This window comes from Miniopterus natalensis, chromosome 16, assembly GCF_054644295.1.
Source record: "Miniopterus natalensis isolate mMinNat1 chromosome 16, mMinNat1.hap1, whole genome shotgun sequence".
NCBI lineage: Eukaryota > Metazoa > Chordata > Mammalia > Chiroptera > Miniopteridae > Miniopterus > Miniopterus natalensis.
The window spans coordinates 26,180,216-26,206,789 of record NC_142096.1 but is presented as its reverse complement, the minus strand read 5'-3'; the positions used below and the strand labels follow the sequence as shown (position 1 = coordinate 26,206,789).

Here is a 26,574-nt window from a genome sequence, read left to right as displayed (position 1 = left end):
ATAGACTTTGGCTTGGAGGGAGTGGAGTCCATTAATTTTAAGCAGAGAAATTATCTGCAAGTAGGGAACCTTGTGTTAGCGAATCCAGGTAAGAGGTGATGGAGGTTGCACCAGAGCAGGAGTGATTACCATAGTGAAGAGAAGAGAGACTTGAGTCTTTAGAGGCTAAGTCACATTATGGATGACTGGATGGAGAGAATATAGAATTTAAGGGTTATGTTCAGCGAATGGGTGCTCTTTCAGGTGGGGCAATTTTAGGGTGAGGAGAAGGAATGGATGAGCTCAATTCTGCGAACTGACCCCTAGCTGGATTTTTGAGGTGTAACCTTTGAGAGGTGAAGGCTGGAAAGAAAGATTTGGGGAACCATGGACATAGGTGACACTACGGGGGAAATGTGAAGCAGCAGTTCCTAACCCGGTTTGAACATCTGAGTTACCCAGAGAGCTTCTAAGCAAAATGCTTATGGTCAGCCCACGCCTCTAAAATCTTGGATTTAATGGGTCTGGAGTGGTGTCCTGGTCATTTGTTTTGTTTTGTCAATATGTGTTTTTTAAAAATTGTGGTGAAGTATATATAACATAAAATTTACCATTTAACTCTTTTTAAGTGTACAGTTCTGTAACATTAAGTACACTCACAGTGTTGTCCATTTCCAGAACTTTTTTGTCATTTCAAACAAAACTTTGAATCCACTAAAAACTCTCATTTCTTGTGTGATCTGCTTATTTGATAAACAGATGCTTTTCCCAAGTCACTAATTAAAAAAATAAACAGACTAGAGTGGAGAACTTCTCTTTGTTTATAATAATCAGTTACTTAACACCCCGAATGTGACTCCAGCAGCCCTGACTAACTCTCCGTTGTCTTCCGGCCCATGGTTCTGAAGGCCGCGCCTCCTTCCCAATCAGGGCTGGGCCGGCTTCCACTGACCACCACAGTTCTTCTGCAGGGATTGGGATTTAGTTGGCCTGGGGTGGAGCCAGGAAATCCATGTTTCTGTAAACTCTTCAGGTGATTCGTTAGCAGTCCAGTGTGGGTGGGGACCACCGGCAGAACCCACCCGCATTTTGCCCCATCTCCGTGTAGCATTCTGCCAAAGGCCTAGCTGGCGTGAGCAGACTGTGCCTAAGCCATGCCCGACTCAGCATTCTTTTGTCAAAGTAAAAATGAAGTGCTTATAAATAAATATTTTAAAGATATTCAATATTAGTAATCAGCTTGAATTGTGAAATAATACCGCGCCATAATCTTTCTTCTTTTTTCATCCTCATCCGAGGATGTTTTTTCCATTGCTTCTCAGAGGGAGCGGGGGGGTGGGACACATCAGTGTGAGAGAGACACATCAGTTGGGTGCCCCCTGCGCATGCCCTGCCTGGGGGCCAGGGATGGAGCCTGCAACTGAGGTATGTGCCCTTGGCCGGAATCAAACCTGGGAGCCTTCTGTCCACAGGCCGACATTCTAACCACTAGCCGAACCGGCCAAGGCATATGCCGTAATCTTTAAGTCAGCAAAAAATCGTAATACCTATTACTATTGTGAATTCTGAGGAGGTGGTGACTTGCACACCCCACTGAGGTGATTGTAAGTTAATAAAGCCTTTTTGGAAAATAATTTGACAGTATACATAGGTAGACTTCACTAGGGTCATACTCTTTGATCTAGTAATTACATTTCAGAGACTTTTGTATCAAGACTGTTGATTATTGTTAATAATCAGAAATGTAGATCAGTATTTATATAAAAGATATTCATCACAGTGTTATTTATAGAAGTTAAAAAAATGAAAGAAAGATAAATGATTATAGAAAATGGTTAAATATTTCATAGTATCTTCATATGATGAAATATTATAGAGCCAGTAAAAATGTTATGAAGACATATTTAGTATCATGGAAAATTTTAGTATTATAGCATTAAGAAAACAAAAAACAAAAAAAGCATCTATAAAATTGATTACAGTCATGTGCTGCATAACAACATTTCAATCAACAGTGGACCAAATATAAAACAGTGGTCCTACAAGACTATAATGAAAAACGCCTATTGCCTAGTGACATCGTAACGTACTAGCACAACGCATTACTCACATGCTGTTGTAGCAGACCTCCTGCGCTGCCAGTCGTAAAAAGTATAGCACATACAGTTATGTACAGTACATGATGCTTGATAATTAAATAAACGACCATGGTACTGGTGTATGTATTTACTATACTATACTTTTTATTGGTATTTTAGAGCATGCTCTTTCTACTTATTTAAAAACAACAGCTTTGCTGTAAAGCAGTATGCCATGTTACACGGCAGCATCCTCACACATCTCTTGTTTACTGAGTCTCTTGATTGCACCATTTTCTCTTGTACTTGATTTAATCTCTGTTTTGTGCTCTGACCTGCTGTACAGGCTTGTCGCCTGGAACAGGAGGCTGTCCATCTAATCTAGGCGCATAGTAGGCTATACCACCTAGGTTTGTGTACGTGCACTCTGTGCTGTTTGCACAACAAAATCATCTAATGACGCACTTCTCAGAACGTGTTCCTTTTGTTAAGTGGCGCTGACTATATACAGTTTGTGTTTAATTATATATGTCCATACAACGTGTTTTAGATTACTGAGCAAAATTTTTTTTATAGTTAATGGTGATTCTCTGGGTGGTAGGAATACATACAATTTTATTCTTTAGCATTTTGTATTTTCTGAACTTTCTACTGTGAACATGTATTACTTTTATTAAGCAAAAATAAAACTTAAAGAAATAGAACTAGTACTCTAATCTTTTAGCAATAGAATAAGGAAGATTCACTTAGGATGACCTGTTGATAGAGAAGTCATGCTCATAATAGTTGCCAGTGTGTTTCCTAAATACTTGCAGGCCATCATCCATTCCACAGTTTTGTTGGGTTATCAGCATCAGTTTGTGGGGCTTTAGTTGTTTGCTGTTTTTGGTTTTTTAATAACAGCTTTATTGAAATATAATTCACATAATGTAAAATTCACCCTTTCAAAAGGTGCAGTGGTTTTTAGTTTATTCACAAGTTGTGCAGCCATCACCACCGTAGTTTCAGAACATTCTCATCAACCCAGAAAGAAACCCTGTACTTGTTAGCAGTCTCTCCCCCTTGCCCGTTCCCCCTTAGCCCCTGGCAACCACTCATCTACTTTCTGTTTCTATGGATTTGCTTATTCTGGATATTTCGTAGAAATGCAATCGTACAATGTATGGCCTTTTGCAATATCCTGTTAGCTAGTCTTCTGCTCCCCCCACACTGCCAGGAATGTTGTGTATGATTCTGCCATGCTCATCTTTGATCTTTCTAGCATAACTGTGATTTTACCACCTCTGCCTCAGAACTTTTCATTGAGCCCATGGTTTATTTAATCAACAGGAACTACTGCTGATTCTAGCCTTTAAAGTTTTCTTAATTCTGACTCTACAAAGTAGGTACTTATTTAAATATCTGGTAAATAAATGAATTCAGTGAATACAGTGTACTCTGCCTATCTCTCCTTTTCCTTCTCTGTCAGAGAAGAAGAGAATTACTATGAGTTAGTCCCATTTCAGGTCACTGATGGGGCAAGAAAAGTTCTCTCCAAAGTTTGGGCAGTCAACCTCAGCAGGCTTCACATCTCAGAAGGGCTGGTTCCTCATTCAGGCACGCTGGGCTGGGGCTCAAGCACGCCTTTCTGACAGTTCCCAGGTGGCACCTTGAGAAGCAGAGTTCTGTGGCTGCCCTGGTTTAGGTAGGGTACAGCCAGCACCATCACCAGGGCCTCCCGTCTACCTGGGAGGAAAGGAGGTTGGAGGAGGAGGGAGAGTTCCAGGCCCCCTGTGCCAGTTGCATGGCCATGCAGCCTCACCCAGCAAGTCCCAGCCTAGCCTTGCTCTTTGCTAACTGCACCTTTATGGTGCCCTGCAGGTATCTCCTATTTCCTCGCCCACTACCCAGCTTCACTTGAAAAATTGTACCTGTTCTTGCCCTGGCCAGGTGGCTCAGTTGGTTAGAGTGTCATCCTGCACACCAAAAGGTTGGGGGCTTGATCCCGGTTCAGGGTGTGTACCAGAGGCAACCAATTGATGTTTCTTTCTCACGTCGATGTCTCTCTCTTTCTCTCACCCCACCCTCCCCCCAGCCTCTCTAAAATCAATGAACATATCCTCAGGTAAGGATTAAAAAAAAGAAAAGTTGTACCCATTCTTTAAAACCCAACTCTGACATTCATAAAATCTTTTCCAAGGCTCTCCACAATAAAAAGTAATTTTCCCCTCATTAGACCTTTGTATTTTTCATGTATATGGTATTTTGTGTCAGTTAATTCCATACTTGTTTCTTCTTCCTAAATCTTTGATTTCTTGAGGTAAGTTCTGTTTCTTACTCAGTAGCTGTATTTTGGTGTCCACTGAGCACAGAACTTTGCCCTCAGCAGCTATTCAATAATTATCAGTGCAGTTAAACATCAGAAGGAAAGGAATGCAAATTGATTTTTAAATTAAAGCCCTATAATTTAGGTTATATTTTTAATACCAAAAGGAGACCTGTATTCTTTAGTAACTTAACCTTGTAAAACTTAATTGTCTGAGCCGAAATGTGTTTTTGCCCTGAGTAATAGTCATTCCTCTAGGTTTTGAAACATTGGCCTAAAACAAAACGCCAAACTACAGCAGTCATATGCCTGTGTTTATGAGCACGTAATGTGTTGTGATATTTCTGAGAGTTAGCTTAGTTTTCTGCACATTGTCTGGCCCAGTTGGAACCAGGATTCAAGTTTCAGCTTAATGAATTCATATCCTTTTGATTTGAGGACCAGACAAAATGAGTGTAATATAGTTAGCTATTTCTGAAGTGTCAAGCAATTATCTTAATTTCTTTAAGGTTTTATTTCATGCTTATTATTTGCCTGTTATGGATCAATAAAGTGCCAGCAATCTTCCAGGTCTTTATCCATAGGTATAGTTTTCTTTTTTGTTTGTTCTTTTGTTTTAAATATTGTTTTATTGACTTCAGCGAGAGGAAGGGAGAGAGAGGGAGGGAGAGAGAATCATCAGTGATGAGAGAGAATCATCAATTGGCTGCCTCCTGCACGCCCCCTGCTGGGGACTGAGCCCACAACCCAGGCATGTGCCCTGACCGGGAATCGAACAGTGACCTCCAGGTTTATGGGTCAACACTCAACAACTGAGCCACACTGGCCAGGCCATAGGTGTCATTTTTACAAAACAGTTATTCTGTACTCTCAGTACAAACACGTTTGAGGACTAATAAAAAAATAAAATAAAAGGTAGAGAATGACACATTCTACAGTAGAAAAAGTTTGTTTTAATCTTTTCATTGCCTATTCTAGAACACCCTTATTTAGTCCATTAAATTATTTATAATGCATTTTAAGCTCATTTGGGTTTTAGTTTGTATTAACTACCCACGGACTAATTTAGAAGCTACCACTCTTGAGTTGTTATATTTAGTTCCACAAAATGCAGTAACTCTCCATCTGGAGCTATTAAAGGGGAGAAAACCCTCCATTTACAGCTCTCCAGAACAACTATGCTCTTACGACATTCATTGAAACTGGAGGGCTCCCTGGCCTCTGATCCTGAGGCTAGAGGACCAGGCTCCTTTGTACAATCACAATACTAACAGTGTGATTGCACTTCTACTGAAAGCTGTTTGTGTGTCCCAAGTTTGAAACTTAAGCTGAAATATAAATCTCTCATAAGCTACAGTGGGAGGGTTAGTTTTAGTAATCACCAAAACCCAACATTTGAGAGAGAGAAAAATGGTTAAAGTAAGTGTTTTGGCTCATATTTCCAGATACTAAGGTAATTTTTAAATTATTTATATGTATACATATCTTTTTTGATTGAAGGGAGAGAGATAGAAACATCAGTGAAGAGGGAGTCGTTGATCGGCTGCCTCCTGCACACCCCCTACTGGGGATTGAGCCCTCAACCCGGGCATGTGCCCTGACTGGGAATCGAACCGTGATCTCCTGGATCCTAGGTCCATGCTCAACTGCTCAGCCACACCCAGCTGGGCAATTTTTAAATTCTTTAAAAATAACTCTTATAAATAACTTTCTAAATTTTAGTAATTCTCAGTAAATTGTTCTGTAGGTATGTGTTATTTGCAAATAAAAATACTTAAGCTGGCTTATTATTATGAGACCAAATTGGATTTTTTTTTTTTTTTAGGAGGAGGGGGGGCCTGTTGATCCAGGGCTGCCTTTTCTATTTTTAATGGCAACTGTTGCCTCATAGCAAATACTCCTTGGAGTTATTGTAACCATCTGACCAAAAGAAAGCTTGTAGGAATTTGTATGGTGAAAAAAATGAATCAGAGGTCCTCCCACTAAACAAGTTTTCCTCCTTGCTCACTTTCCGCTTCTGTAGAAGAGTGACTGAGAACAGAGAAGGAGCATTTAAAAAAAAGGCTATTTCAGAAAGACTTCTTATACAGTTTTACCCTAGTAAGGAAACATAATTTAAACTTCCAGAAGGGGCCATAATATGTCCCTTATTTCTTCTAGAACCACAAGCATTTAATTTGGGTCCTATACTTTGTCCCTGTAACATGCTTAAAACTTTTGCCCCCACTTTGTTCTGTGTGATTAGAGACAACTCATAAAAAAAGTATGGAGTTAAATAAGCATGAATGAGAAAATGAGTGTCTTAAGTGTAGTCTCTGGCACCCAGAAACTGGAAGGGGGAGCAGCAGTGTGGGCCTGCCTAGGGGCCTGAGCCGGGCTAGCTCATGAGGGTAGTGGGTGCCCAGGGGATGCCCTAATGCAGGAGAGAGAAGTGTTCGTTTCATTTTATATACCATGGCCTGGGATTAAGTAGGAGGGTGCCTTTACTTCCTCTTAGTGGGAACTAGGAAGCCTTTCTAAAGGGGATGGCTTTTCAGCTGAACTGGAAGGGTGAGGTTTTCCTAAGAAAGCTTATCAAGTTTAGTAACCTTTGCTGAAAGGTGTTTGTGATTTAGGTATTTTTCTTGCTTTGAAAGAGTCACGTCAGTAGGAGGAAAAAACATCATAAAGTTTCTGAAGTTAAGGAGAACAGGATGAAATAATGAGGAGTCCCAAACTACCAAGCCTACCTGCCCCTCCCTTCTTTCCCCACCCTCCCTCCTTCCTTCCTTCTTTTTCTGAACTCATAAAAGTCTGTGTTAGTGAAAGGAAATTTGGAAAATACAGAAATTAAATTACACCAATAGTGCCCATCAAAAAAATCTAACTGCTGCTGTTTTGGTGGATTTTCTTCCAGTTTTTTCCCAATAAATTAATTTTTCTCTCCAACTGTATTCACCATCAGCTTACATTATTTCACAAACATTTACATCCTATTAAACAGCCTACAATCATGTTGACAGTTAAGCCCTGAATAGGTGCCAATCTCTGTTCTGTGCCCCTTACATGTCATGCTCTCAACAAACATAAAAAGGCATGTATTGTTATTTCTACAGTTTTACAGATGAAGAAACTTAGGTCCAAAGAACATAATTAACATGATATGTGGTATCCCTGGGATTCCAAACCAGAGTTAACACGGAGGATGTGCTCTTTAGCTACTACATTTTGTAGCTTTTCATGAATTTTATTTTAATGGTTGCATAGTAAAGAAATTCTGTTATGAATCCTGAGAGTTCTGTTAGAAAGGTCTCTGCTCAGGTGCCACTCTATCAAGAACTTCCTGATCACCTGTTTAAAACAGCACCCCTCACCCCATCTACCTTGTCCTCTACCCTCACCCTACCTTTTTTTCTTTGTAGCCCTCATCACTATGATGTGGTAAATGTGTATCTGTCTTACTTTTCCTCCTTCCCCTCCTTCCTCTTTGGAACATGCGTCACATACAAAAGACTTCATCTGTTTTGTTCGTTGCTGTCTCCCTCAGTACCTAGAACCATGCATGACACCTAACAGATACTTACTTGTTGGATGTTTGAATGACCTCTGCCCTCAGGCTAACTTTATGTAAATTCTGAATTTCTTATCAACCTCCATTGGGACTGATAGGCTGGATTAACCACCTGCCAATCACAGGTCAATCACCTGCCAATCACAGGACTGACACTGCTGTTAGCGAGTGCTCTGGGCTGGTGGGCAACTGTAGAACACCCCACAATTCTGCCCCCACAGTGGCATGGTGTGCTTTCCAAGAGCCAGCTTCTTGTCCAAACTAGTTTATGCCAGTTATACTTGTTATTGTAATTGCATAAGTTAATTAAATATTATATAACTGATTAAGTATGAGTTTGAAAAGACACATGCTTCAAAAGCTAAGATGAATGCTTTGAAAAATGCAGTCAAATGGACAAAAATTGCTCCCAAATAGGTATATGCAGCACATCTATCTAAGATTGGAAAAAAATAATAAAAATCGGTACCTTATAAACTCTTAAAAGAATCTGAGTGTCTATAAGTTACAGCTCTATTTTAATAAAAATTGGCAATAGTGGACAGTGCCTTAATGATAGGCAAGATTTATGCAAGAAAGACAGTATGAAACCCATACTCAAATGTGTATGGTTATGTTTAAAGTTAAAATGAAATTATTAAAGTAATAGGTATCATTTTCTAGAATTGCTCTTGATAACTTTTGAAATTAATCAATTACTACTTATAATTCTACAGGAAAAGAGGCTTTTACTATTTTGAATGAAATTCAGCTTTCTTTGTGTGCTTGAGATAATTCCTAGCTGGTTTTGTTATTTCATTAACTTCATAATAATTCAGTAATAACAATAATACTTCAGGAAATAATTGTTGATAAGCCGAGGCATGAGCTCTTTTCTGCGCTAGAACGTGAGTGTCAGGACAGGGACCATGTCTTTTGTTCATGGCTTTCTCCAATATCTACAATAGTGCCTGGTACATTATTTATTGACTAGATAGATGAATGATTCTAAAGTATGTATCTTTGTTGCAGAAAGAAGTGTTTTATATTTTACATTAATATTGCTACATTTTTAGCAAAAAGAAACATACTTTGAAATTAATGTATTCATTGCTTATAAAATTAAAATAAAATTAAAATATACATAAGTTTGCTTCTCTTTTCAATGAAAATGTTGAAGTATTGGATCCTCTGAAGGGGACTGTAGTCAATAATATTGTGACAAGTTTGCACGGTGACAGGCGATCACTAGACTTGGTGAGCTTTTGTACACCTGAAACTAATGTAATATTGTATGTCACCTAGGTTTAAACAATAACTTTTTAAAGGTATAGGCTCCTCAGTGCTCATGTCACATTGGTTAAGAATTGAGTAACTGATTGGATTCTCTTGTGACCTCTAAAATTTCCTGTGTGGCCTTGGTCAGGTTACTTTCTCTCTCCTGTACCTCAGTTTCCTTGTCTGTAAAATGGCGAGAATCACAGGTAAAGTTGATATATATAAAGTACATAGAGAATGCTTGCCAAGATGGTTAATACTTAATAAATGATAGTTATATTATCACTGCACCTGAGTTTGACTCCAGGCCTGTCTTTTTTTTTTTTTAATCTGCGTGACTTGAGCAAATTATTTATGGAAATAGGTCAGAGAGGTTAGATAATCTGCAAGGGGTGCATAATAAGTACTCAATAAATGTTAGCCCCCCCCCCAAAAAAAAAACAAGCAGGGTCACGTGGGAGAGGACACCCATTTATTTATTTACAGCTGAAGTAATAAAAATACTTATATGCAGCTACAGACTGTTTTGCCTTTGCCATTTCAGTAAGTTTTCCTCACAGATTAGAATGGTTCCTTTAATCTCATAAAGAAGTTTAAAATGGGTTTTACAGTAATGACAGATAATTGAATTTTAACCTGGTCAAGTTTTGAATCTCAAACACAAGCACTACATTGTAGTTCTTAATTTGATGACTTCTTTCCAGAGTCCTAGGCCCACAGTGAAAACTGGTTTTCAGAATGTTAATAGGGACTCAGTACACGGGGCTGGACAGGGAGGGAAATGCTTACATTATGCAAGGAATGCAGCTTCTTCCCGGGATGTTTTCTCATCTGAGGCCTATTAAAACCTAGTCTTGCTATTCCTGGCCACATTTGCACCGCTGACGTCGCTGGATTCTAAGCGGCCCAGTGAGTCGCTATGTTAAGGAACGGGGCCTGTGAGAACTGAGAAAGTAGAAATTGCCTTGTCCCCTGATGTCAGACTAGACATCTCCCCTGTTGGTAATGACAGTTTACATCAGCTCTCCTCTACTTACAGATTCTGCACTGAATTTTGCTAAGAGAAGACTTGAGAGGATTTTTCCTTCTTTAAGAGAGATTCAGATGATGGAATCATTACAGCAAAATATTTGTGTAGCCAGTGAGCATGAATTTAGCATTGATTTGATTATTGCAGCATGTGTTCCAGGGCGGCTGCCGCCCATTTGCAGCCTAATGTGTTTATTACAGTCTTCCCGGTGGCATCTTGAAGTGTCTTCCAGCTAAAAAATTCATGAGCATTATTGGCTTTCAGTCAGAAAATGGAATATGTCTTCAAGTCACTGTCTGATACACCACTTTAAGGCCATTATACAAAAGTAAATCTGAGAGCAGCACATATTTGAAAGGAAGGAATTTTTAGCTTAAACATTTGTTTATACACTATTAATACTGTTCCAGGGAGTAAGAAAGAGCCTAGGAGAAGGTAGGTGCTTTAGCTCTTTTACTCAGAGCAGAGTGGTTGTAGTTGTGGGATATGTCATTGTCTTTAATCCCCTACCCACCTGTAGACTGTTAGTGAGGTAGTACTGAAAAATCAGATTCTAATAATAGTGGTGTATGTTTGGCTTATTGCATCTAATTGGGGGGGGGGGGGGGAGTCAAGTATATAGTAGGTAGCTCAAAAGTTGTGAAATTAAACTGAGGTTTCCAAATAAGATGCCTTTTATTCCATATTTACTTGAAGCAAGTCTCTTAAAACTTTGCAAGCACTGTCACTCTTTGAACCAATGTGCAATTTTATGAGTCTGAATCTGGAAATATAGACTGTAATATCTGAGGTAAATTAAAATTTTATTGTGTGAAAAACACGAAGCAGTCTAGTGTTCTGTAAATATGAAGTTAAAAGTGTTGTGATCTAGTAAAAAGTAATAATACTTGGAAATAATATAGTGGGGTGTGTTTTTTTTTAGCTAAAACTTATTTTTGGAATATTATATAGCCTCTCCTATCGCTGTGTGAAATGGGTCCCTTGTTTTGCCAGTGGGAAGGAAATGTTTGATTTTTCTGTGTGCTCTCATCCCTGAATGGAGTAAAATCCTTCTAGACCTGCTTATGTTGTATTTGCACGTGGTACTTTTTGGTTTGCTTGTTCGTAAGAATCAACAATATATTATTGTACATTCTGCATATTTGCTGCAGAGAATATTTAACTTTTGTCAAAAGTTGGGGTCTTGCAAAAATAACATTCGCTTTGGGTAATTTTGCCTAGTTGACAGTGTTTGGAAAGAGGCATTTCCCTCCTCTGTCAATTTGATGTCTCTACTGCTGTATTGTATTACCGACTTTCAAGGTTGGCTCACTCTGTTTTCTACCTTTTTCAGGCATCTAATCCTGAAAAACACATTTTGTATATTTAAGCATTAGATACCGCTGTGTTTTCATATACTTATCAGGGTCTTGCCCAGAAATTTTGCTTTTGTAACAGGGATCCCTTCTGCAACACAGTATACCTTGAGGGAGGAACTGTTTCAAGGTTAGAATGAACGAATGTTTGAGCCCCTGATAAAGAAATAGTGACTGCATCTTTAACTGTGGTCTGCTGAGCTATAGAGGGTTCTGAGTGTCCTTTCACAATGAATTTAACAGAATAGAAATGGAAAAGTGTCTAAGTGAAGATTTATGTATGCTTTTCATGTTACTTGAGCATTTATTAATCATCTTACAAAGTTTCTGAAGGATCAGACTGCAGATGCCACCACAATGCCATGTATTGTCTCTTGTAAAGAGAGGGCAGGAAAAACCTGGAAGGCCTTGGGAGCTCTCGAAGCCTTCCTGGCCTCATAGGAAGAACTAGCAGCTTTATCAGGCAGCTCCTCCTCTGGCAGGTGTTAATAGAAGTTGTGTCAACAGCTCCTTGTATGTCATTTCATTATAAATTTCATCTCAAAGTGAGCAATTAATTTCAGAGAGGGCCTAACTTCGTAAAAGTATTTCTTGGAACTAGCAATAGAGATCGGATGTTTGACCGCTTATTATGTTTGCATTTCAGCAACAGCATTATCCTTATTTATTCTTTTACTAAATTTGTTCAGCGTATGAGAAGTCTGACAGTTTTATAGGCCTCAAGTGGAAGATGGCCAGCCCTGATGAGAGATAATATGCACATTATCGTTTACATCAATTCCGGAGGATTAACCAGTTTTAATGGTATGAGGCTATGTTGTGAGCAGCAGCATTGATGAGTCCATGCAAGAAGAGTACATTTTTTCAATTGCATTGAGGTTTAACATTTTATTTCCCTTTTCTGTCATTATACTAAGGCTTTAACTGGCATTGTTCACCCCCTGTCCCCCAGAATATTGTTACTTTTAAAAAACTGTTATTCTTGTGCTGAAACTCTTTTAAGGTCTGGTTCGTACAAGTTGCTATCAGAGGATGGCAGGGAGGCTGTGCTGTCCCAGTGAAAGCAGGACCATTGTCTTGTTGTAGATAGCAAACAAGAAGGGACAAATTAAGTTGAAACTTCTTTTCCAGTCTTGTCCTTTCACAACCCCCAGCATCTGGGAGAAACTGTTCTCAGTGCCTCTGATTACCATCAGTTACAACCCAAGAGTTAACTTGTGTCGTTTTCAGTTTTTGTGATTTACGTTGAACAGTTCCAGAATTGAGAATGAAACACTCAAGAATATTAATTTCCTGTGAATGTTGAAAACAGGCAGAAATTTTAAGAAACCCTTAGTTTAGGCCTGCTTATAAAATGAAATTTCTAAACCTTCATTGCCCCCCTTCCGTATTTCTTATCTCCTACCTTTCTGTTGGAAATTATTTCACTTTGATCTACAAAAATGCATTAAAATCCACCAATCCACCAATCCATACAGTTTCTTTTATTTTAGATGATTTTTCCATGTGTATGTGCACACTAAAAGTCAGAGATCTCTCTACCTGTCATTAGATCTATCTAATCTGTCATTCTGTTGTCTATTTCTGCTTTTTGTATGTGTCACTTGAGTGGGGGGAAATTAACTCACCTAGCCCCCAACCACGCAGTTCTGGTATGAAATCCTAACATTACTGCCAGCCAAGCTCACATGGGGCATGAAGAATATCCATAGAGTCATCTAGATCGGAGCCCACAGTTCTGTTTAAGCTCCTCATTAATGGGGTTCACTGTTATTTATTTGGTTCATCCACTAAAGAGCAGGGCATAAATTCTGCTCCAGGATTATATCTGCTTCTGGCCACCTGTCACCACCTTGCTCCCCCTCCTTTCCCTGCTCCAACCCAAAATTCACTTCCTTTTTATTTTACCTGAGAGTCTGTGGCTTTTTCACTTTGGGTGAGGAGCAGTGATTCAGGGGCATCCCCAGCCTGGTGGCCGTGGCTGGCAAGGTGCATTGGCCTGTCCTTAGGCAATTACTACAGACTCCCCCCCCTCCCCTTTTATTTAACTTTGGTGGCTTAAAGGTTGGTTGGCAACATGTGCTGGGCACACACAGCCCAGGAAAGTTGCTCAGAAAGTAGACATACGGGACAGACACAGAAAAATAAGGAAGCAAGCATGTTCTTAAAGCTGAAAGTTTTAAGATCTGAGGATATGCATTGCAGGTACCATCACATAATAAGAAAAGGGAAAACTTGGCCCTTCCAAAGGAAACTAATGGAAGCTACAAATACAGTGGTTTTGTGAGCCAGCCTTCACTGACACAAGTAAAATACAAACTGTGTGCCGAGATGGCTTTACTGTGCATAGCTGGAAACGCACACTCCTTGCTTCACTCCCCATCGCCTTCCTGTCCCCTTGCTGAGAAGGCAGTGCTGCCCCTTCACGCAGTTACAGTCATCCGTGTCTACACTGGGGGAGTTTAAAGGTCGATGATGCTGATGCTAATGTTAAATCCCAAACTGAGTACATATGACTTAAGTAAAACGGTCACTTCTTGTAATTATTGAAAAGCTTTCTGATCTTTCTGATAGACCTATACTTTTAATATACACGGTGAGACTTTTTCATCAAACTTAGCACATACACCTACAATACAGGGCATTTTATTACATGTTGAGGGTTATAGTTTCGTGGTTCAGGTTTACTTAAATTCTTATGCTTTATAGAGGGCTGCTTCCAGGGTGAAAAGTCCCTGGGATTTTGTTGTTGGAAGCTTTCTTAGATTGGATGAGTAATGTTTTTCTTACATGCTCATGATTGAAACTCTGGGAATTGTGGTTCCCAGAGAAATACAGAAAATGTGTGTTTGCAGGGTATCTTCTGGAAGGGTCTGGTGTCCAGGCCTTTGCTTGGTCCCTGGACATTGATGCCTTCAGCAGTGCCCGGCTCCCCTGCCCTCGTGTATCTAGTGCGCTTCCTTGGGCCCCACTCAGAGCCTCCTCCATCCCAGCCAGCAAGGTGACCTTTCCTGTGTGCACAGTACAGAGGAGTGCATGCTGTGTAACACCGTCACCTACTTTTACATGTTTTTCCTAGACGCGAATTTACCTCCCCCTCCCCTCGCTTTCTCCTCCTCCGGCTCCTCGTAGCACCGAGCCTGGCCTGCCAGAGCCAGCGGGCGGGCAGACTGAGTGAATGAATGATGGGGAGGGGAGGGGAGGGGAGGGTCAGGCGTGGGAGCCGTGCAGTCCGTGCCTTGCTGCTTCCCCCACCTCACCTGTGACTGCGTGATTAGGCTTATTGGATGAGAGACCCTTTGCCAGACATTTCAGTGAAGAGCCGGAGTGTGTCGGACTGTGTTCATCAGTCCCAGTTCTGCAGTTTGTTAATCCGCTCATTAGCCCTGTGCTGGAGATGCTAATGATTACCCCCATTTTACAGAAGAGGTAATTAAGGCATAAGAGAGGCAACTTCTTAAGGTCTCACCTAGTGGTGGAGCTTGGACCATGGATATCAGTCATTCGCTTCTCAGCTCTACTGCCTCTCATAGTCCGGTTTTGATGATTAAGTTCTATCTGTAAATTTCTTGGTACATAGTGAATGCTAAATGAATAGTAACTAAATACAGATTATACTTATCAGCCCAAAATTGTGATGAGAGCACAGGACCTTGAGACTTGGTTACACTGCCCCCGGCAGCAGGAAGCTCAGGCCTTGGCTTTCAGTATTGTTCCCTCCTGTGTGACCTGTGAATACAGTGTGCAATTGGTACAAACTCTCTGGACCGCTACAGTGTTTCTTCATCCTACTTACAGGACTCCTAAAAAAAAAAAATTAACTCCTCTGCCTCCTTGGATTGGAGCTGGGGCCAGAAGGAGTGATTGTAGTGAGACTGAGCATCCTAGATTACACGGAGGGAGCAGCGGGGCCGTTTGATAGGTAGGTGACAACGATACAGTGGTCACTCTCAGGTGGTGTTTTCATAGCTCACCTTCCTCTTTGTTCTTGCTCTTGATGAACCTGTTGCTGTCTAGCCTCTTCCTCAAATCCTTCACCTTCCTACCGATTTGTCCTTCCCTCTCATTTTTTCAATCTGGAAAGGAAAAGGCGCTACAGAAAGTTAAGGAGGGCGAAGGTGATTTTAGAAGCCTAGGGGACAGAAGGCGGGGGAAATAGCATAGAATTGGAACTCTAGGGAAGATTTTACATGCCAGCTAAAAGCTTTTGGGCTGCGTTTTATTTATTTTATTGGAGGGGGGTGCTGAGCAGTTATTGAGCACCTTGAATAACAACCACCTTCTATGTCCTCAAAATCCTTGTGAGTCCCTTTGTTTAGTTTGTTGAGAACTCTGCCTCTGTTTCTCTAGGTCTTGGCGTATTTAAACATTATGTCCTTTTATTTTCTTACCGAGAGGACTTCAGCCAGCAGGAGTCAGTAATTGTCCTCCTTAGTTAGGGTCAATAATGTTACCTGATTTTTTAGTACATCTTAAGCCCTTGAGTGATAGCTGCAAGAATCCACAGAGGGAGGGAGGGAGGGGGGGAGGGAAGGAAGGGGGGAGGGATGTGAGAGGAAACTGTGTCTGGGAGGTGTGCTCAGGTAGGTGAGCTGCCCTGGAGACAGCACTGAGGGAGGGGCAGTGAGGCAGGAACCTCCTGTTGAAGGGTCATTCCTTAGGAGGTGGCCTTGTGTGGGCCTAGGCGTAGAGGGGTGTCGTATGTACCTGGTTGGATTTGGAAACATTCAACTTAGTGGGGCACTGCCTCTTCCCGGGGATGTCTATCATGGGTGAGCTATTGCAGCACAGACCTCACATTGGCCAACCCAAAACAGAGACTGGGAGGAGCCCCTTACAACACCTGTAGTTTCCACATGGTGCAAGATCACTCCTGAAACTGGAGGCTGCAGCAGAAACCCAGGGCTAGCAGATTGTGGTTTACAGTCTGATGAAATACAACTCCTGGTTAAAGAGTATAGGCCCAGTGAAGTAGGCTTGTTTGTTTTTTTAAATGGTAACCTTTACGTTTGCTTAACCTTTTAACAAGGTAAAAAAAATGCAGCCTTTTTGTTAGAAGTTATACATGCACATCTGTCTGAACTATTGTAGATTTCTGATTGAAGACAAAGTTTTTTCATTGTTGATAAATTAATCAGCCACTTGATCATCAGCTCTTCACTTTTTCCCCCTTGTTTTCTGTTTTAGTTGCTGATATGTGTTCAAGATGAGTGGGATGGGAGAAAATACCTCTGACCCATCCAGGGCAGAGACAAGAAAGCGCAAGGAATGTCCTGACCAGCTCGGACCCAGGTTAGAGTATTGCCCACGAAAGCCACATGCGGCTTCTTTGATATTGTAGCACTGATTTTACAACTGACTTGAATCCTTAACAGTTGATTGAATGTGTGTTATTTAGCTGACGCTTTGGAGATGCTAATCAGTGACTGGTGGTGTTACTCTTTCTAAGAAAACTGCATTTGTCTGATATCCCCTGTGTACTTGACTCTTAAAACCTGTTTATCCCATCATCGTGAGTTTGTCACCCTTTCTTTTCTGTTTGATCCCAGAATGTCATAAAGGCAAGAAGATCCCATACTAGAAAGATCTCCGGTTAATTTTATAAAACCAGTTTTGTTCTCTTTTTTTTTTTTTTTTTGATGAGCAAGACATGAGCTGTTAAACCCCCTTACTTTTGAGTTGGTAACAAAGAGTGTGGCTCTTCAATGAGTACAGCCGATAGTTTTATAGCAAGTCCCATGTCGTCTTACGGGTGGAAGTACGAGCTGTTACAGCCCCCGTGCGCGTAATTTCACAGCGCCTCTTAGAGCTGCGAATGCCTAGCCCCTTTGAACTGGCAGTGCTCCTCCTCGAGGAATTTTCCAGCAGTATTCTTCTGCACGTGCAAAATTGTTCATAATGGCAAAAGGTAAGGAAAAACCTTAAATGCTCGTGGCAGTTATTTGAACTATTTAAACATCCATAACCTGGGACCCAGTGCAGGTTATTCTGAAAAAGAGTATAGACACCGTTAATGGGTTGATATGAAAAAAATAAGAATATTGTTACAGAGGAAAGGCAGGGTTTAAAAAATGTTTATGGAGTACTACCATTTGTGTAAAGGGGGAGGAAGGTAAGAATCTATATTTGTATTGTTTTAGGATAATTTAAAAGCGTGTAAGAGTTGTTACCCATATGGAAAGATGGAAACGAGACAAACAGGGAGCAAAGGTAGAAGACAAACTTCACTCTTTTGATTATTTAAATCATATACATGACTTTAAAATTTAAATAAAAACAGCAACTTCTGTTAAATCGCCAGTAAAATGATGAGACGGGGAATGGTAGGGCAGAGGACTGGAAATAGTCATTAGGAGAGGAAGAGACGGAGAAAGAGCACAGAGCCAGTATTTCATATTTCCCTTCCTCCTTGTAGGTGCCAAGCAAAATAAGCCTGTTAAGTCACCACTGTCCACATCCCAGCTCTTGTGTGTGGCCTCTAGGTTCCCTAGTACTTCCTGGCTAACCACAGCCTCTGTCGACTGCCTCTTGGAGGCAGTGTGGTAAACTGGAGAGTGTCCCAGTAGAGGAGCGTTCTCATACCCAGCTGGGGCTGGGGTGGGGGGACGGCACATCTCATGCCCTCTCCCTGGTGCTCTGCCATCTTTGTAACACAGCTCCCCCTTCACTTATTTGTCATTTATTTATTATCTTTGGGGGTGGGGGGGAGTGTTTGGGGAGGGGAGTGATGGAGGGAGACAGGGGTGGGGGTGGGGGTCAGAAGGGAACTTGGTTCCTTCACAGATTCCAACCACTCCTTCCCTTTCCCTGTACTTAATCAACTAGAAGCTAGGAATAAACAGGAGATAGGAAACCAAATACCGGTCCTTGCTCTACGATTAACTCACTGGGTAATCTTGGACAAATCATGTAACCACTATAAAATGGAGAAATTGAATTCTACCTTTGGTTTATTAGTTGGTGAAAATAAAGCTAATATATGGAAATCTGTTGCAAATTAATAATACAAATTTGTTAAAAATACAGAAAGCTGGCCCAGCCGGGTGTCTCAGTGGTTGAGCATCAACCCGTGCACCAAGAGGTCACCGGTTCGATTCCCGGTTGGGCACATGCCCAGGTTGTAGGCTTGATCCCCAGTAGGGGGTGTGCAAGAGGCAGCCAGTCGATATTTCTCCCATTGATGTTTCTGTCTCTCCTTTTCTCTGTCTCTAAAAAAAGAAATCAATAAAAACATATTTTAAAATAAATAAATAAAAATATGGAAAGCTGCTAGATTAAAGTTGCTTTGTTTATGTGTTGTATTGTTCAAATGTCTTTTAGTGGGTCCTCTACTATACTTGAGAAAATAAAGGTCCACTCTTATTATCAAAGGGAACTCTTGAGTTTGCTGTTTATCAAATTCAAATGAGAAGATCTTGCCAATTCCCCCCCTTCCCTTAACTTTTTAAAACTTTAATTGAACTGGGACTGTTTGTTTATATTTTGCATGTCATTCAGCTTAGACGGTTGACAAGTACCCTGGGTCAGTTTCGCTTTTGTTTCTAGTGGTACTGTTGTTTTTGCCTTATCTAAAAAGGCTGTTTGGTTTGATTACTAGCATCCTAAAGAAGTCTCTGAAATTATGTAGATTTATTTGTCTTATTTTTTTATGCTTTCCCGAAAAATTATTGAAATTTATTCCTATATTAACTAGATTAAGTTAATTTCCCTTCCTTCTTTTACTGATCTAAAATAACCTTTAAAATTTTTATAAATGTAACCTCCCTTAACTTTTTTAAAACATTCCTTTATTTACTCAACAAATTTCATAGCCAAGCATTGTATCAAGTACTGGATGAGCAAATTGTCTGATCCTTGTTCGTGGAAACATTAAGCACATTGGATGAATGATCACAAAAGTAAATGTGTAATTATAAACTGGGGTAAGTTTAATTTTTTTAAAAAAACATGCACCATTTAGAGCAAATTCAGGCTTTTTTCCCCCAGAGTACTCTTGTGTTTACATAAGTAACTTCTGTGGGCTGTCTTTGTATTAAAAAACTTGTTTAACATGCTTACCTTTTTCATAATAGCTCTTCCTCAAATTTGTAATAAAACCGTGTTTCTTTTTTTTAGCCCCAAGAGGAGCACTGAGAAACGCAATCGTGAACAGGAAAATAAATATATCGAAGAACTTGCAGAGCTGATATTTGCAAATTTTAACGATATAGACAACTTTAACTTCAAACCTGACAAATGTGCAATCTTAAAAGAAACTGTGAAGCAAATTCGTCAGATCAAAGAACAAGGTAAGAGGACCAAATTGATATTTGGAGGGTTTAGTTGGTTTCTGTTTTTCCATGTGTGAGAAGTCCTTTCAGAGTCCCTTTAATCTATTTCTTAGGCTTAAATTATTGATGAGGAAATGATGTCACAGAGCAAGATGAATGCAGGTATCACTTTCAGTGGTTTATAAATAGGCTTTATATAAAATTCACCAATTCCCTGAGGTACGGTGGGGTGATGTCACTTTTCATCTCATAAACTCAGTTAGGTGCCCACTGCTTCTGCCCATCTTGGAATTTCATAGCTTGCATGGCAAGTGACTGTCATAGTCCGCAAGAAAGGAGCCAACTGAAGATGGAAACCAGAAGTAAGGAAGTAAACCTCCTCCTGTTCTAGCTCGTCAGCATATTTGATGAAGTCTGAGACTCGACCGGCTGCGCCACTAGATTAGAATTTCATATCCTGAGTGACAAGCAATTTGAAAGGCTCACGCCTCTACTCAGAATTCTTTTGTGAAGTTGAAACACAGAACATGACAGCTTTCTTCCTGGGGTTTTCTTTTTTTCTGAGATCATTTTCTGCCTCTCTTCTTTGATATTTTTGCCTACAGAAAAACATTAAGAAAATAGTATTTGAAAAAACACATTGGACTTAGTGGTGCCCAGAAAACCTGTATGAGACAAGTATGAACAGTGCCTCAGTGCTCAGGGCCAATATGCTCCTGAAGTATTCACACACTGCTTCCCGTCCGGGCTGGGGAGGTTATTATCTCCTATAATCTGTTTTTTAATGCATTTTCTTAGAGTATCTACCTTTTATGTAACATTCAAAAGAGGCAAATTTTAGAATAGTAATGCCTTTGTCTGTATAGGTATATGAGCCTGAAACTACCTGATCCAATCTGTTATAAAATCCTTGCTACATGCTCACATATTATCATCATAGCCTTTTCCATTTTCATACATATACCATTAAACTAATTTTTATATAAACCAATTTTACAAATGTAGGTCTGTCTTCTAAGAACTTCTAAGGAATATACACACAGCATACACAACACCATTTCTAATTCCAGCTCACCCTGAAAATCAGTCTTTTATTTCCTGGGTTTTCCATCAAGAATTATCATGACATTCCCCATTCAAGAAGTTTCCATTCTCAATGCCCGTCTCAGCCTCCCTTCATCACTCTCTTCCTTCTCCTTTCCCCTTGACATTCACTAGTTACCAAAAACTCAGTTAATCTCCAGTTTGTTTCTTCATATTCCTAGAGCTCTTAGGAGAAATCATTGGTTAACATTTCACAGTGTTTTGCAGTTGTATTTCTAGTTTTTGACACCACTGCAGTGGAGAAACTGAGTTTATTGTTTCAGGTTTCTGAATTTTGAATGATTCCATTTTGTGAACATTGCATGTTAGGCAGAACTTGACACTTTAAAACAGTTGTATATATAAATATATAAAAATATATATATATATATTTACTATCCAGGTCTCACACAAGGTTTTTAAGTTTTGCAAAACCTTGGTAATTCCCCCTTCAAACCATCAAACATGTTGGGATGTGTCACGCTGGGCCTCTGCCATACTTTCACTGTGGGTTTAATCATGGGCCGCACACCACAACCACCCAAGAAGCAGTAACAGTAAACACCCTGTCACGTCTTATTCTTCTAGCAATGTTCCTATTAATTTGGAAAGTAATGTGCTTTGAAAAGGGAAACAGAAGTTGAAAACCAAATGAAAAGAATAAATATACTTTTAAGTTTTCAACTAGCCTAGTACTATAAGAATACTGCTTGGTTAATGAATTGTCTGTTTAAAAAGAGCAGGACTTTGGAACCAAATCAGGCAGAAGCTAGGTTTGAATCCTGCTTCTGCCACTTACAAGATGTTTGAACCAGGGCAAATTATTTTCTCTCATACAGGACCTAGTGATCACAACATCGAGGTTGTAAACACACTCAGCAAGTGCCTGTCACAGTAAATGGTTAGTACGTATTCAGTAAACATCTTTCCCACATTAATCAGAAAGGTGACTTTTTTTCCTTCACTTATACTAAGATCTTCAGACAGTGAGTGCTTCCTTCAGATGGACAGGGGCAAGGGATGAATATCCTCCCCTACAGGGTCATCTGAAGCAGTAAGGTTTTTCTGGTACCTGTGGGTGCTACCCCACCCACAGCTCTGCATGGGCCAGTGTGGCCTCTCTCAGCAGCTGACAGCCACTAGGGTTCCAGAGCAACGCATGAGCGTGACCTGAGCCCTTCATTCTCACTCTGTGTGCCCACCCACCCAACTAATCCCCCATTGCTCAGTATAAATAAAATCCAACCATCATCTTTACAACATTGTCCAAACTTAATTTGTACTTTAGTCACAGGTGTCAGCCTGAATAAAATTATAATTGTCCTAGAGAAGTTAAACTGGATTGCATGAGGTGCTACATCAGAGAATACTCAGTCAGGAACACCAGGCTCATGCTTGGGGAACCTTCCTGTGTCCAGAGTTCAGGCAGGTTTGCCAGACATGATGAGCTCTTTCCCTCAAGTCTCCTCTGTCATCAGCTGCTCCTCAGGTTTCCGTACACTTTATAAATAAAGGTAGAGAAGAAAGGATACTTTTAAATGGCCTGAAGGATGGGAACTTGGAGGGGAATTAGCAGCTTTTCAAGTAAAGAAGCAATCTGTTGCGTAGAGCACTGTGTGAGGCGTGCGTGTGGTAGCCACTAGCCGTGGGGGCGCCGTACTGCAGTGGGCCTTGTAGGAGCAGAGCACGTACACAGAGTCTGACTTGAATGGTCCCACCAGCTTTTTCATACTGAAGTATGATGTTTTGTCCTGTTTGGTGAACTAATAGCTGTCACCAAGCAAATTAAGCAAAAGGGCTCTGGTAGCAGGCTCCTTCCAGAGGTCAAGTATCTGTGAATCAAGCTTTCGGGGTGATGCTTGCAGGTGTTGCTTATGTTCCAGGGGAGGAAACCCTAGTTTGAAGGCAGAGTCGCCCATCTCACTGGAAAAGTAGGTGACCAGACTCAGCATCTCTTGGGCATGCCCTCATAGATGTTCTCACACTGAAGACAGCGTTTTGGATTCCAGTCAAATATTTATGATAGTACAAACTCTTGATTATTTGGAGAATAATGGGAGACCAATAAGGACATATATATCCTAACTTTTTTAAAAAACAGTGGTTCTTTATTTACTACATAGAGCTTGAGTTTCAATTGTCAACTTCTTTTTTATCCTATGTTCTTCTAAAGGTGCTGATGGTAATTAAATGGCCAAAGTCAATCAGCCAGATGTAAAAGTGGCCAACACAGTAGACTGGTAATAACACCAGTGCAAACCCCAAACCCAGGTGGCAGGATATGTTAAAATAATATAGCCATTGATCTGGATTTAAAATCAGCTGAACCCAGTCTCTCTCTTTACCTACTGTATGACCCTGTGCGAGTTTTTGACATCTCTGGGCCTTTACTACCTAATCTGTAAAAGTTCTTATGAAGAGTATGTTCAACAATGTTTATAAAGGGTTTAGTCTGGTTCTTGGCACAGAGAAGGGCTTACGAAACAGTAGTTATTACTCATATTGTTTCTCACATCTATACTTAGAGTCATCGTCCAAATCAGTCTAGGTTTTCTTCTTAAGGACTCAATATTGATAAGGAAACAAGTAGTTTTTGGATATTTTCTTTGTTGAATTATAAACCTTAATGTTCTTGCATTAAAAAGAATCTTATTGATTCTTTTTAATACAGAAAGAGATAGGCAGAAGCTATCAAAGCTGTGCAGCCAGAGACAGAACCCACAGTGTATACTTGGTGTAAACCCGCTTCCTGCTCTCTTGTCAGCTCCTGCTTGTCTGTTACCTGAGTGGTATTTTCAAGAATCTTGCTTTAAGGAGAACTAAAGAGGGCAAGAGTTAGGCAATTTTTATTTCATTCTTATATACTTTAGCACAGGGATGAATGTGGCCCTAGTTTACTGTTGAAGATCTGAAGCTATTGCCTGTTTTCCTGAATCTAGAAATAAATCAAATTTTCTTTCCTTGTTTGACAATATAACCTAAACTGTGAGATTAGCATTCTGTCCTTGATATTGCAATTTTGAATGAAGATAAAATGTTTTTCTACTGATCTGCATATAAATCACTTTCATATTTTTATGTGGATCAATGGCTCATGTTATTAATGAAATCCTTAAAATTAGTGAGCAGGGGTGGAATCCTGCTTTCATTTTCTCCTCAGATCCCCTTATTTTGTTTTTTTTCCTTAACTATATGAAAGGCTTGTTTTTGTTCGTTTCACAGCTTTTGTATGAAAGGATTTAAATAATTTAATGTACCCTAATGCTTCACAATTTTAACAATTTATGACATGAGCTCTAATTTCAAGACTTACACTGGCTTCCACACTCTAGAAAGTAGGCATCTCTTTTTTCCTTGATCACCTTGTACTATTATGAAAAGAAATTAATTCTGACACACACCCCCATTGCCTGTATTGATTTTATTCAAGAGCCAACACTCTGTAAATTTTTTGTTGAGTGAATACTATATGAACATACTGTTAGTCACTGATCAATAGTACATGGGATTTTTTGTTTTATTTTTCTTTTTTTTGGAGCTTCCACTCATTTGGGAGGAAATCAGCTTATAAACAACCAGCTGTGGAAGTGGAAGGGACAGTGGGAATAAGTGTGATTAAATAACCAGGCCTTGCTATAAGAGTGACGTTTTAATAGGTGAAAGAGTGGTGATTGGGGCGGGGGTGGGGGTGTGGGGTGGGGAGGCATTGCAGGCAGGGAGCTGAGGAACCAGAGCAAAGGCACAGGACCCTGGAGAGAATACTGTGTCTTGACATATCTGGTTGGATTTGAGGTTGAAAAGGACAGGTCAGAGCCAGATGGGACAGTAAACACAGTACCAAAGCAATATTGGAATTTGGAGAAGGTGACATAAAATCAGAGACTCCTCACCATCTTTGGCCGAGCTGGTTTGAAGTCATCTACCATGGCCTCTAGCCTCTAGAGATGCCCTGTCCTAGGCATGGGACTTGTGTATAGTAATTTTAACAGAAATAAAGCAAAGGTGTAAAGAACAAATACCACTGTTTGACATTTTATTGTTGTCATTCTCTTTTTGGTTTAGGCTAAAAGTACATTCTTCTTAGGTTTTTTGGTTTTAGTTTTTTCATTTTGTTTTGTTTTCTGTTTCTTTTTTTAAACAAATGGGTAAGAACAATCCTGTTTCCTCAATCCGATGCACTAGTAGAACAAGGAAGAGGGAAGCATCACTGTATGTGTGCACTTCAGGTTAATTTTCAGACTGAGGTGGATGGTACAGTAAGAAAGTATTATACATGCAACTTTGATTTGATTTGATTTACTTTATTATTATTTTTTTTTAATCTTCACCCAAGGGCATATTTAGAGAGAGGAAGGGAGAGAGAAAAATACATTGGTTGGTTGCCTTCCATACTGCCCGAGCCAGGATTGAACCTGCAGCCTTTTGGGGCACAGGACGACACTCAATTGAGCCACTCCAGCCAGGCTAGGCTGTTGTTTTTTTAATGCTGGTAAATGACACCTAAGTTAAATTTACCCTCTTTAACAATTGTTAAATCTGCATTATTGTATTATTAATTATATGCACTGTTGTACAACAGGTCTCTAGAACTTTTTCATCTTGCCTGATGGAAACTCTGTCTCCATTGAACAACTCACCATGGCCCCTTCCCCAGCCCCTGGCAGTCACCTACTTCCTGTTTCTATCACTTTGATTACTTTAGATGCCTCATATAAGTGGATCCCTACAATATTTGTCTCTTTGTGATTGGCTTCTTTAACTTAGCATAGTGTCTTCAGATTTCATTTACGTTGTAGCATATAGCAGGATTTTCTGTTTAAAGGCTGAATAATTCTCCATTGTATGTACATATCACATTTTGTTTATCCACTCATCCATCAGTGGATGTTAAGCTTGTTTCTACACCTTGGTTATTGTAAAAATGCTGCAGTGAACATGGGCACACAAATATCTCTTCCTGATTTTGTCTTCATACATTTATTTATTTGTTTGTTTGTTTGTTTATTTATTAAATATATCTTTATTGATTTCAGAGAGGAAGGGAGAGGGAGAGAGACAGAAACATCAATGATGAGAGTCATTGATCGGCTGCCTCCTGCATGCCCCCTACTGGGGATCGAGCCCACAACCCGGGCACGTGCCCCAACCAGGAGTCAAACCAGGATGGATCTCCTGGATCCTAGGTCATTCTCAGCCGCTGAGCCACGCCCAGCCAGGCTATCTTCATACTTTTAGATAAATACTCAGTTCTATTTTTAATTTTTTGAAGAACCTCCATACTGTGTCTGCACAATTTTTACAATCCCACCAACAGTGCTTGTGGGTTCGTTCCTGTTTCTCCACATCCTCACCAACACTTGTTTCTTTCTGGTTTTTGATAGTGGCCATCCTAACAGGTGTGAGGCGACATCTCATTATGGCTTTGACTTACATTTCCCTGATGATTAATGATGTTGAGCATCTTTCTCAAGGAGAGATTTTGGAAAGAATAAATATCTAGCACCATATGGCAGTATTGAATTCCTTCTCTAGTCAAATATCTTAACATCATATATTGTTTAATAGTTTAGGGCACCAAACATCACCCTAAGCTAAGGGTGTGGGATGGAGGTAGTGAGATGCAGGAAGATCCCTTAAGGTAAATCTGAAATCAGTTAAAAAATGAAG

At 40.1% G+C, this 26,574-nt stretch overlaps 1 protein-coding gene across 7 annotated transcripts in view; it reads left to right on the top strand.

Moving 5' to 3' along the window:
* NCOA2 (nuclear receptor coactivator 2) overlaps positions 1–26,574 on the top strand; it is a 248,316-nt gene that overhangs the window by 149,553 nt on the left and 72,189 nt on the right. For 5 of the 7 annotated variants that reach the window (XM_087825432.1, XM_087825433.1, XM_016216014.2 and 2 more), the window contains exons 3-4: positions 16,742–16,846; positions 19,670–19,842. In XM_087825432.1, the coding sequence (XP_087681558.1) occupies positions 16,761–16,846; positions 19,670–19,842 (259 nt within the window). In that variant the 5' untranslated portion in view covers positions 16,742–16,760. Of the gene's footprint in view, positions 1–15,352; positions 15,477–16,741; positions 16,847–19,669; positions 19,843–26,574 lie in introns of all 7 variants that reach the window. The other 2 variants (XM_087825436.1, XM_087825437.1) reach the window with 1 other exon arrangement.